Source organism: Arachis ipaensis, chromosome B02 (genome assembly GCF_000816755.2).
Source record: "Arachis ipaensis cultivar K30076 chromosome B02, Araip1.1, whole genome shotgun sequence".
Classification (NCBI taxonomy): Eukaryota; Viridiplantae; Streptophyta; class Magnoliopsida; order Fabales; family Fabaceae; genus Arachis; species Arachis ipaensis.
In genome coordinates, this window is record NC_029786.2 from 91,213,667 (window position 1) to 91,227,057 (window position 13,391).

Below are 13,391 nucleotides of genomic sequence, written 5' to 3' on the forward strand. Positions count from 1 at the left end.
CACCCGTCACCCGTTGCTCTGCTTTGGTACGTCTGCATATACTATGGAGAATCCCTTGTTGGAGACTTTATACTTTGGGTCTACTACTTCAAGCAACTCTTCCAACCTTAACGACTGCACATAAATAAGGAAGATTAATCAACCTGAAACCTTATACTTTCACTACTATAACACACCCGAATTAAATACGAAACCCCCTAGAAATTTTAAACAAAAAGTCTTCACTCAACAAACATAAAATAACAAGAAAAGTTGGGTCATGCTTCTTATATCAAGCATACAAAACTATCATCAACGCATCTACTATTGCTAGACTAATGAAATAGGGATGTTCTTACCACAAGCTTATCCAACTTCCTGCTATCCTCGTTTGGTGGCTCACAGTGTATTGAGTCGAGCACGTACAATTTCTTCTGTGACCTATCTAGTGCATAACACCACCAATGGTGCTTCCACAAAATGGCCCCCATAAGCTGCAAATATGTCATGAATTATGCCTGCTATAAACTATTCACAAAACATCTACGCACTATTAGACAAAGGCTAGTATATACCAGGTTTTGATCCCTTATATTGTTTTCTTTCCAATATGGGTTGTCGCCAATAATGGAATTCAAATGGAAGTACTCGCCGGCCAAAAACTCTTCAAATTTGCTTGCTAGAGATTCCTGCAAGTACAAAGATTATGTCAAAACCTGCTTTTACCAAGCAACACAGTTGCATACCACAAACCCGAAAAACATTACCATGATATATGGACTAAGGCAATAGCATTCTCTCATTCTCACGTCGCTACCCTTCGTGTTCAAAAACATAGATGCAAAGTGAAGCAACTGTGGAACTCATGTCAGTCCAATAGTAAAAAACAGTTATAGCAGGTTGCAACACCAACCAAAGAAAAAAAAAAGGAAATCATAAAATAAATACGTTGTTAACTATCCAAGAACCAGGTGCTGCTGCGGCAGCCTCTGCACGGGTTAGGAAGTTTCCAGAGACGTCCATGATGAGGTTCCTAATAAGTGCAAGAAACAAATAAAAAAAGAAAACTCAACAAAATAAAGCAAAGCAATTAATTATTTAAAAAAATAGCACGTAGAAAACCATACTCGTTCTTTGTAAACTCATCTTGAGCAATGGCATACTGGTATATCATGTCACTAACTGCATCTGGATCATGCATCTGCTGAAAAAGAACATACAATCATGCACATGAGGGACACTGAAAATTATCACCCGGCAACAAAAAAATTGTCCTGCTCATTATTGGTGCTTATGGAAAAATCTATCAAATCATAATAATCAATTAATTAAACAAAGACATCCACAAATAGATGACGATAGAGTACATAATATCGTTTAATTCATCTTTTAACATATAGAAACAAAAAAAATGATATATAAAGATAGAGACAAACCTGTGAAATGGTCTTTTGAAGTATCTCTGTAAATGAATTGTCCACCCCCATTTGAGTCAAAAGGGAATTCAAAGAAGATTTTGATTCAGAAATATGCATCACCAATTCATTGCAAGTTGACACATTGTCAGTATCCAAAGATACATCTCCTTTTATCTGAAGCCGTGGACCCCAATTTGCATAAGTGAAAACATTTGATGAACATTTTTGTATAACTGACGACAACATATTATTTGGTGAAGTCCATAACCAAAACATAATTAAAGGAATCACATCACATGCCAATCCTTCATAGCCACACAAAGAAACATGTCCAAGGTTTCTTAATCTTGCTAGCGCACCGGGCACTTGTGCTATGGCAGTGTTATCAGCTTTTAGCACTGCCAAAGATTCCATTTGTTCCACATCTTCTTCTAACTTATCAATCTTTGAACACCCAGAGAGGAGGAGAGTTTCAAGAGATGTCAACTTGTATATGCTTCTTGGAAGTACAGAAAGGTTTGTACAACCTTCTATATTGATATGAAGGATGTTTTTTAGAGTTCCAATGGTATACGAAATCGAAGACAACTCTGTACAATCCTTGAGTACTAACTTCTCAAGATTAGGTAGGTATGAAAAATCTGGGGTTTTGATCAAGTCATGTGAATGACTAAGATTTAAAATCTTCAGCTGCTTCAACAACTACAAGAAAAGAAAATTTCAAGGCTTATGTTAGAATACAATACAAGCTTATGAATTATATGTACGCGTTAGGATTCTTACCGGGGACCTCTTCCACAGAACTCTGAGTTTGCTGTTTTCTAACTCAATGGAAATTAAATTTGGTTGATAGCAGTCTATGGGAGTGTGTCTCAAAGAAAATCCATGCCAACTCATCCATCTAAGATATCTTGAATGCTTGAACTCCATGGCATGTTTGAACTCTCTATTAGGTTGTACACCGGCGAGTTGAAGCAATTTAAGTTTAGTCATATTCTTAATGCTTCTTTACTCAAACAAATGGAATTGGTCATTGGCAACTTCAAACTCAATCCCTTAGCCTTTAACTCTGTTCCCTAAATGAAATGAAAATGGAATATTAGTTATTGGAGTTAGAAATTAGCAAAAGCAGTATAACAATTAGATTTACTTTTTCAACAAATAATGCTTATTTATTTTTTAATGAGTCTCCCCCATCAAGGGAACTCTTAATGTTAGTTTTGACAGCACTTTTATTGAAACTAATTGGTTCGCCCCTTTATAAATGTGAAAGAAGTTATTTCTTTATCACATGATACTGATCATTGTTGAACACAATTTAGTCTAGTAAGAGATTGAATTTGGCAGAGGAAAAAATTAATCATACACTTTTGGTACTAGTTACCTACGATTTTGACAATGATAGTTAATTACGAACATAAATATTGCATCTTATCTCTATCTAAAATGTAAATCATACCTCATGATTCTCTAATAGTTCAAGCACTTTCTCATCGTACCATAATCTACTTCGCTCTTCAAGTTCAGGTGTTTGCTCACAAATTATTGCTCTTCCCATATCTCTTAACAAGTCATGCATTCCAAGCATATTATTGTTATCAACAGTTACAAGGTTTCGCTCTTTGAGGGCACTGATTCCAATTTCTGCATGGAGTCCACAACCATTTAATATCTTCACAACATCATTTCGATCCATCCCAATAAAAAAGCATGCAATGTCAAGGAATATTTCCTTTTCATAATTCTTACTTAAACCATCAAAACTTATTTGTAGTTTCTTCTGGACTTTATCAGGGGGAATTGATTTCAGAGTATTCAATGCACTTTGCCACTCTTTTATTCCCATATTAAACAAATGGGACCCAAGAACTTCCAGAGCCAGTGGCAATCCATTAGAATATTCAACTACATCTTTAGATAGCTTGACAAACTCTTCTTTTGGACATGCTTGTTTGAATGCATGCCAGCTAAAAAGCTCAAGGGATTCAGCCCCATTCATCTCTTCTAGATTGAATGTGAGTTTACACACTCGAAGAAGATCATCATGTCTTGTTGTGATGATTACTACACTCCCAGGACAACACCATTCACCACTACCACACAAAGCATTGAGTTGGTCCAAATCAGTCACATCATCAAGCACAATGAGTACCCTTTTAGCACCAAGCCTTTCCTTTAACATTTGCATCCCTGAATCAATGTTACGTATGTGTATCCTTGTTGCAATGAATATATCCTCAAGAAGTTGCTGTTGCAAGAGAACCTTTCCATTATCTTGCTGCCATGTTTCTCTAATGTTAAGGAGGAAGCTCCTGCCATCAAAATCGCGACCAATTTTGTTATAGATGGCTTTGGCAATAGTCGTTTTACCAACGCCCCCCATGCCTTTTATCCCAAGTATCAGAACATCTTTTGTCTTTTGAATGTTTGATTCTTCAATCAACTTTTGCACACGAGGTTCTACTCCCACTGGATGTGCTGCAACGAACAACTCTGTCTTATCTAATAAACGAGTAACGTGTTCAACAATTCTTTTGATATCTTCACTTTCATTCCTATAAAATATAAAGAGCAGAGATAAGCAGCAAAGTCAGTCATTATTAAAAGGAAATATTATTAGAGTTGTTAATAGTTGGGATTTAAGTTAGTAATAGTAGATGGATATTTAAGAGATTAGTTGGTAATATCCATATAAATAAGATGGCTCTTGTATTATGTAACAACAACTTACACAACAACTTCACACATAATATTATCTTTTTATTCTACTATCTCACTCCTGCCTCACTCTCAAAGTAGTCTTATTACTCCTTTTCGACATGACCAGAAACGCTGGTCCAAGACACAAGCGTCTTCCTTCTTCCTCTGCGTCACCGCACACCGCTCACATCTTCCCTAACCAGAGCAGAAGTCCTGTTCCTCCTTTTCGTCATGAGAGGCCCACGCTGCACCTCTCTCTTCCTTTGTCTTCCTCTGCGTCTGCGTCACACACCTCTTCTTCTGCGTTATGACACTGCACGCCTCTTCCTCAACCGTCTCATCGAAACTTATCAAAGTTGGAGATTATTGACTAGTTTGCGGGGGCATATTAAAATATTATTAGAGTTGTTAGTAGTTAGAAATTAAGTTAGTAATGGCTAGTAGTTACTAGTTAGCATATCAATATTTATGAGATTAATTAATAATATCCTTGTAAATAAGATGGCTCTTGTACCATGTAACAACAACTTCAAACATAATATTATCTTCTTATTCTACAAAAATTTAACAGTTATCACATTAGCACAAGATGAAATAATCGATTACAAAACTCTAAACTAGCTACCAAATAATGTATGTGTGTATGAGACTTTTAAATACAAATACCTGGAGTTGATCACAGTCGTCCCTGAAAAGCTACTAACTTCACGAAGATCTGTTCTCCAACTTTGCACCTTATCTTCTTCAACTGATCTTCGACTTATAAGACTTTCAAAAGCTTTCCCAAAGTCACTCTCTTTCTTTTGATAACGTACATCTGAGGGATCTACTTCATAGAATATAGGGTAAACCACTTGACCTTTTGTTCTATGGCATACCATGATATTCTCAAGCTCTTGCAGGCACCATTTTGAATCAGCATAGTGGGTTGAGAAAACAACGACAGAACATGCAGACAATCCAATTGCTTTTAACAATGCAATTGAAATCCGTTCTCCCCTTTGAAGTCCATCAACATCATCATCATCCTTGAAAGCAGCAATTCCAGCATTTTGGAGAGATGTATGGAGATGTGATGTAAACGTTGTACGAGTGTCCTTGCCTCGAAAACTCACGAAAACATCGTAAATCCTTCGCTGCAAAATAATTATAATAAGAAAAAGGTTAAAATCATATATTGGATAATAAGAAAACATAGTAATGTATACCAAGGAATGCTAGAGGGTCATCACATTAGTTAGCCCTTAATGTTTAAAAATATGGACTAAAGTATGTTGTTGGATTAATAGACTAAAGGATTTGGATTAATGGCTAAAAGTGATGCTAAAACCAATAAATTATGATCACTGTCTAGCATTTCTTATATATACCGGAGCATCAGTTTGTGATTGCTCTCGAACGATATTTCTTCCCATCTCTCGCAGCAAAGGATGCATTTGAACTCTGTCTTTCTCATCAAATTTTATAAAATTCCGCTCTTCAAGGAAACTAATTCCATGTTCTCTAATTCCAAAGCCATAATTTAGTGTTTTCAGTACCTCCTCCCTTTCCATGCCAATACAAAAGCTAGCTATGTCAAGAAATATTTCTTTCTGTTTGTCATCATCTAAGGCATCAAAGCTTAGTCTCAAAACATCTAATATATCCTTAGGGGAAGACCCTTTCAGTCGACCTAATACATTCTCCCACTCGTCTTTCATCTTTCCAAACAATTGACTACCACTTAGTTTAAGGGTCAATGGCAATCCCCCACAATATTTAACTACATCATCTGCAAGTCTAGCAAACTCTGTTAAAGGAGTTGCTTTCCCAAATGCATTCCAACAAAAAAGTTCAAGAGCTTCATCGTAATTCATTTCTGTCATTTGGTACACATAATCAACTCCAATCATATGAAGCAGATTTCTATCTCTTGTTGTGATGATTATTATACTCCCTGCACCAAACCATTCTCGACTACCGCACAAGGCATTCAACTGGTCTATATTATTTACATCATCAAGTACAAGAAATACGCTTTCCAGGCGAAGTTTTTCCCTTAATAAAGCTACTCCTGATGCGATGTTTTGTATGTTTATCTGTGCTTTGCAAATACCATTCAATAACTGTTCTTGCAGAAAAACCTGTTGGTTATTCTCCCACATCTCCTGAATGTTTGGGAGGAACATTGGCCTATCAAAATCGTGACGAATTTGATTATAAACACTTTTCGCAATAGTTGTTTTACCCACTCCTCCCATCCCCCATATCCCCATTAACACGACATCTTCTGGTTTATGCGAATGTAACTGTTGAATCACATCTTCCGTGCGAGATTGCACTGCCACTGGATGCCTTGCGATGAACAAGTCTTCCGAAGCAAGTAGAGTAGTTATATGTTCAACAATCTCTCCGATAATTTCAACTTCATTACTGCAAAAATCAACCAACGATTTACGTAAGTAACGATTGTAACTTTTTCCAATGAATTCAACTAAACTAATAAAACTAATGTATTTGTGGATAAATATATAAATTATTTAATTTATTTTTAATGTGTATTTTATATTTGAATATCTATTTTTATACTTGTAATTAATTTAGTAGCTGATTTTTTGTGATATAATTGTCTATTTTGGAACATTTCCAAAATAAAAAATATAAAAAGAAAGAAAAAAAAATGCATATTTCATTGTTTTGCTTCCTATTTTGAAAATTGAAACAAAACAAGCAGAATAGCAGATATGGAATTACCTGTTTCTAGTGATTAGAAATCCAGGAAGTTTAGCAGCTTCAGTGAGCGCAGCCCTCCATGCGTGGACTATCTCATTCTCATATGAGAATCTATGACTTTGAAAAGCTTCTTCAAAAGGACCACTCTGGTGGCGTACATCTTCGGGATCAACATTGTAGAATACCGGAATGACAGTTTGACCTATAGTGCTTCTACACTCCATTATTTTCATCAACTCGTCCAGACACCATCTAGAACCAGCATAACTTTCTGTCAAAATAACAACAAAAAGTCTAGAAGCTTCGATTGCTTGAATCAGTGTGTATGTCATCTGGTCTCCTCTCCCAAGCACCACCTCATCGTCAATGAAAACATAAATCCCAGCTCTCCTCAAAGCGTCATAGAGATGTGAGGTGAATCCGTGGCGAGTGTCTTGGCCTCGGAAACTGAAAAACACATCGTACTTCCATGATGGATCGGGGATTCTTTCTGCTGATTGGTAGTAAGACATGGGCGATGATGGATTAGAATGAAGAGCAAAGGGATTCGTTGGGTAACTGGTGAACAAACTTTATATGATTATAAAGTCAACGCACAAATCAGATCACAGCATTTGCATATGCAGCTCTATCTACAGATACTGCTTAACTTTTTGTTCATATGTTGGAGATTAGAGATTAGTACATGTACAGTAGTAACAAACAATAAAGATTAGATTATTTTTAGCGGAGCTTGAAACAAAATTTTGGGGAGCCAGGTAGAAGATAATTGTCAAAATGCTTCTAATATAGACCCATTTAAGATTAGTTCGTCAAACCTCATCTTTCTGATTTGAACTTTTGGAGGTTGTATCTCACTTTTTTCGTGATTCATTAAAGTAGAAGAACTGTCTACAGATGTTGATATTGTAAAAGTTATATCTTCTCCTTCTTCAATATTAGCATTCTTCTTAAAAAATGCATCAATTCTTTGATTTTTCATGATTATTTTATATAAAAATTTGAATATATATCCCGTAAAATATTTAAAAAAGAAGTTAGAATGACAAATATTAAAATTTATAATATTTATTAAATTTTTTTTATCAATTTATACAAATACAATAATATCAATACTTATTGAATATTCTAATATTTTTTAAATAAACAGTAAAATGTAAAATGTAAAATAATATTAAATTACATAAATAAAAAATACCTAATTTTTTATATTTGAACTCAAAGGTAGAGAAAGTGTTGCTTATTAAATAGAGAGCTGCGAAATACGAATACACTCAGTTAAGTCCAAATTCAACATATTTTGAATATTTAAAACTAAAAATTATTGTGGATTACTACGCTCCCAGGACGACACCATTCACCACTACCACACAAAGCATTGAGTTGGTCCAAATCAGTCACATCGTCAAGCACAATGAGTACCCTTTTAGCACCAAGCCTTTCCTTTAACATTTGCATCCCTGAATCAATGTTACGTATGTGTATCCTTGTTGCAATGAATATATCCTCAAGAAGTTGCTGTTGCAAGAGAACCTTTCCATTATCTTGCTGCCATGTTTCTCTAATGTTAAGGAGGAAGCTCCTGCCATCAAAATCGCGACCAATTTTGTTATAGATGGCTTTGGCAATAGTCGTTTTACCAACGCCCCCCATGCCTTTTATCCCAAGTATCAGAACATCTTTTATCTTTTGAATGTTTGATTCTTCAATCAACTTTTGCACACGAGGTTCTACTCCCACTGGATGTGCTGCAACGAACAACTCTGTCTTATCTAATAAACGAGTAACGTGTTCAACAATTCTTTTGATATCTTCACTTTCATTCCTATAAAATATAAAGAGCAGAGATAAGCAGCAAAGTCAGTCATTATTAAAAGGAAATATTATTAGAGTTGTTAATAGTTGGGATTTAAGTTAGTAATAGTAGATGGATATTTAAGAGATTAGTTGGTAATATCCATATAAATAAGATGGCTCTTGTATTATGTAACAACAACTTACACAACAACTTCACACATAATATTATCTTTTTATTCTACTATCTCACTCCTGCCTCACTCTCAAAGTAGTCTTATTACTCCTTTTCGACATGACCAGAAACGCTGGTCCAAGACACAAGCGTCTTCCTTCTTCCTCTGCGTCACCGCACACCGCTCACATCTTCCCTAACCAGAGCAGAAGTCCTGTTCCTCCTTTTCGTCATGAGAGGCCCACGCTGCACCTCTCTCTTCCTTTGTCTTCCTCTGCGTCTGCGTCACACACCTCTTCTTCTGCGTTATGACACTGCACGCCTCTTCCTCAACCGTCTCATCGAAACTTATCAAAGTTGGAGATTATTGACTAGTTTGCGGGGGCATATTAAAATATTATTAGAGTTGTTAGTAGTTAGAAATTAAGTTAGTAATGGCTAGTAGTTACTAGTTAGCATATCAATATTTATGAGATTAATTAATAATATCCTTGTAAATAAGATGGCTCTTGTACCATGTAACAACAACTTCAAACATAATATTATCTTCTTATTCTACAAAAATTTAACAGTTATCACATTAGCACAAGATGAAATAATCGATTACAAAACTCTAAACTAGCTACCAAATAATGTATGTGTGTATGAGACTTTTAAATACAAATACCTGGAGTTGATCACAGTCGTCCCTGAAAAGCTACTAACTTCACGAAGATCTGTTCTCCAACTTTGCACCTTATCTTCTTCAACTGATCTTCGACTTATAAGACTTTCAAAAGCTTTCCCAAAGTCACTCTCTTTCTTTTGATAACGTACATCTGAGGGATCTACTTCATAGAATATAGGGTAAACCACTTGACCTTTTGTTCTATGGCATACCATGATATTCTCAAGCTCTTGCAGGCACCATTTTGAATCAGCATAGTGGGTTGAGAAAACAACGACAGAACATGCAGACAATCCAATTGCTTTTAACAATGCAATTGAAATCCGTTCTCCCCTTTGAAGTCCATCAACATCATCATCATCCTTGAAAGCAGCAATTCCAGCATTTTGGAGAGATGTATGGAGATGTGATGTAAACGTTGTACGAGTGTCCTTGCCTCGAAAACTCACGAAAACATCGTAAATCCTTCGCTGCAAAATAATTATAATAAGAAAAAGGTTAAAATCATATATTGGATAATAAGAAAACATAGTAATGTATACCAAGGAATGCTAGAGGGTCATCACATTAGTTAGCCCTTAATGTTTAAAAATATGGACTAAAGTATGTTGTTGGATTAATAGACTAAAGGATTTGGATTAATGGCTAAAAGTGATGCTAAAACCAATAAATTATGATCACTGTCTAGCATTTCTTATATATACCGGAGCATCAGTTTGTGATTGCTCTCGAACGATATTTCTTCCCATCTCTCGCAGCAAAGGATGCATTTGAACTCTGTCTTTCTCATCAAATTTTATAAAATTCCGCTCTTCAAGGAAACTAATTCCATGTTCTCTAATTCCAAAGCCATAATTTAGTGTTTTCAGTACCTCCTCCCTTTCCATGCCAATACAAAAGCTAGCTATGTCAAGAAATATTTCTTTCTGTTTGTCATCATCTAAGGCATCAAAGCTTAGTCTCAAAACATCTAATATATCCTTAGGGGAAGACCCTTTCAGTCGACCTAATACATTCTCCCACTCGTCTTTCATCTTTCCAAACAATTGACTACCACTTAGTTTAAGGGTCAATGGCAATCCCCCACAATATTTAACTACATCATCTGCAAGTCTAGCAAACTCTGTTAAAGGAGTTGCTTTCCCAAATGCATTCCAACAAAAAAGTTCAAGAGCTTCATCGTAATTCATTTCTGTCATTTGGTACACATAATCAACTCCAATCATATGAAGCAGATTTCTATCTCTTGTTGTGATGATTATTATACTCCCTGCACCAAACCATTCTCGACTACCGCACAAGGCATTCAACTGGTCTATATTATTTACATCATCAAGTACAAGAAATACGCTTTCCAGGCGAAGTTTTTCCCTTAATAAAGCTACTCCTGATGCGATGTTTTGTATGTTTATCTGTGCTTTGCAAATACCATTCAATAACTGTTCTTGCAGAAAAACCTGTTGGTTATTCTCCCACATCTCCTGAATGTTTGGGAGGAACATTGGCCTATCAAAATCGTGACGAATTTGATTATAAACACTTTTCGCAATAGTTGTTTTACCCACTCCTCCCATCCCCCATATCCCCATTAACACGACATCTTCTGGTTTATGCGAATGTAACTGTTGAATCACATCTTCCGTGCGAGATTGCACTGCCACTGGATGCCTTGCGATGAACAAGTCTTCCGAAGCAAGTAGAGTAGTTATATGTTCAACAATCTCTCCGATAATTTCAACTTCATTACTGCAAAAATCAACCAACGATTTACGTAAGTAACGATTGTAACTTTTTCCAATGAATTCAACTAAACTAATAAAACTAATGTATTTGTGGATAAATATATAAATTATTTAATTTATTTTTAATGTGTATTTTATATTTGAATATCTATTTTTATACTTGTAATTAATTTAGTAGCTGATTTTTTGTGATATAATTGTCTATTTTGGAACATTTCCAAAATAAAAAATATAAAAAGAAAGAAAAAAAAATGCATATTTCATTGTTTTGCTTCCTATTTTGAAAATTGAAACAAAACAAGCAGAATAGCAGATATGGAATTACCTGTTTCTAGTGATTAGAAATCCAGGAAGTTTAGCAGCTTCAGTGAGCGCAGCCCTCCATGCGTGGACTATCTCATTCTCATATGAGAATCTATGACTTTGAAAAGCTTCTTCAAAAGGACCACTCTGGTGGCGTACATCTTCGGGATCAACATTGTAGAATACCGGAATGACAGTTTGACCTATAGTGCTTCTACACTCCATTATTTTCATCAACTCGTCCAGACACCATCTAGAACCAGCATAACTTTCTGTCAAAATAACAACAAAAAGTCTAGAAGCTTCGATTGCTTGAATCAGTGTGTATGTCATCTGGTCTCCTCTCCCAAGCACCACCTCATCGTCAATGAAAACATAAATCCCAGCTCTCCTCAAAGCGTCATAGAGATGTGAGGTGAATCCGTGGCGAGTGTCTTGGCCTCGGAAACTGAAAAACACATCGTACTTCCATGATGGATCGGGGATTCTTTCTGCTGATTGGTAGTAAGACATGGGCGATGATGGATTAGAATGAAGAGCAAAGGGATTCGTTGGGTAACTGATGAAGAAACTTTATATGATTATAAAGTCAACGCACAAATCAGATCACAGCATTTGCATATGCAGCTCTATCTACAGATACTGCTTAACTTTTTGTTCATATGTTGGAGATTAGAGATTAGTACATGTACAGTAGTAACAAACAATAAAGATTAGATTATTTTTAGCGGAGCTTGAAACAAAATTTTGGGGAGCCAGGTAGAAGATAATTGTCAAAATGCTTCTAATATAGACCCATTTAAGATTAGTTCGTCAAACCTCATCTTTCTGATTTGAACTTTTGGAGGTTGTATCTCACTTTTTTCGTGATTCATTAAAGTAGAAGAACTGTCTACAGATGTTGATATTGTAAAAGTTATATCTTCTCCTTCTTCAATATTAGCATTCTTCTTAAAAAATGCATCAATTCTTTGATTTTTCATGATTATTTTATATAAAAATTTGAATATATATCCCGTAAAATATTTAAAAAAGAAGTTAGAATGACAAATATTAAAATTTATAATATTTATTAAATTTTTTTTATCAATTTATACAAATACAATAATATCAATACTTATTGAATATTCTAATATTTTTTAAATAAACAGTAAAATGTAAAATGTAAAATAATATTAAATTACATAAATAAAAAATACCTAATTTTTTATATTTGAACTCAAAGGTAGAGAAAGTGTTGCTTATTGAATAGAGAACTGCGAAATATGAATACACTCAGTTAAATCCAAATTCAACATGTTTTAAAATTTAAAACTAAAAATTATTGTGTAATAAAAACAAAAGATAAAGATTGAATTTTAATATTTTAAGTCATAACAAGATATTTAAGTTAACTAAACTAATTTTTTATTTTTTAAAAAAATATTACTAATTTTTTTACCAAAAGTTTGGGAGGCACCTCTAATCTTAACTAAGCTCCCTGCTAGTAATTGTTAAGCAATATTGTAGCTCTACAAACTAAAGGGTCTACTATACATACTCTATATCCTGATAAATTTATTTAAGGTAGTTATCACTTATTTTCTCTTATATATATAAATAATAATTTTTGTCCGTTTTGAAGTATCAATAATTACACTCCTTCAACTTCATCCAGAGTAACTCGCTGGGGAGGGTAGCGGGTTCTTCGCTCATTCGCGCCACCAAGTTGTGGCTTGCTCAGCCAGGGGATGTGACGATCTCCCACATATACTGAGAGAGAAATTGTTGTGCCGATCTTCTTGCCAAAAAAGCGCACACCCATACCCAGAGGATTAGTGTGCTTCTCTGCTCCACCGGCCTTCCTCCTTCACGGCCTAATCAGTGACGCCATGGGAACGAAGCTCACTAGAGTAGTTCCA

The 13,391-nt window shown here is 35.1% G+C and overlaps 2 protein-coding genes across 2 annotated transcripts in view; both read right to left on the reverse strand.

Annotated features, from left to right (window-relative positions):
- LOC107625711 overlaps positions 1-7,505 on the reverse strand; it is an 11,554-nt gene extending 4,049 nt beyond the window's left edge. Inside the window, 13 exon segments of the mRNA XM_016328405.2 lie at positions 11-114; positions 339-473; positions 555-668; positions 747-833; positions 928-1,012; positions 1,107-1,183; positions 1,416-2,099; positions 2,181-2,419; positions 2,422-2,473; positions 2,857-3,952; positions 4,764-5,233; positions 5,468-6,509; positions 6,831-7,505. Of these exon segments, the coding sequence (XP_016183891.1) occupies positions 11-114; positions 339-473; positions 555-668; positions 747-833; positions 928-1,012; positions 1,107-1,183; positions 1,416-2,099; positions 2,181-2,419; positions 2,422-2,473; positions 2,857-3,952; positions 4,764-5,233; positions 5,468-6,509; positions 6,831-7,321 (4,676 nt within the window). The 5' untranslated portion in view covers positions 7,322-7,505.
- Positions 8,124-12,188, reverse strand: LOC107627636 (TMV resistance protein N). The gene is made up of 4 exons (XM_016330461.2): positions 11,513-12,188; positions 10,150-11,191; positions 9,446-9,915; positions 8,124-8,634 (listed from the first exon to the last, which is right to left on the reverse strand). The coding sequence occupies exons 1-4, from the start codon at positions 12,001-12,003 to the stop codon at positions 8,124-8,126; spliced, it is 2,514 nt and encodes an 837-aa protein (XP_016185947.1). The 5' UTR covers positions 12,004-12,188.

Coding starts and splice junctions, on each gene's coding strand:
- LOC107627636 (XM_016330461.2), bottom strand. CDS start 12,003: ATGTCTTACTACCAATCAGCAGAAAGAATCCCCGATCCATCATGGAAG. Junction 9,916..10,149: donor AATCACAAACTGATGCTCCG/GTATATATAAGA, acceptor ATTATTTTGCAG/CGAAGGATTTACGATGTTTT. Junction 8,635..9,445: donor ACGACTGTGATCAACTCCAG/GTATTTGTATTT, acceptor TATATTTTATAG/GAATGAAAGTGAAGATATCA.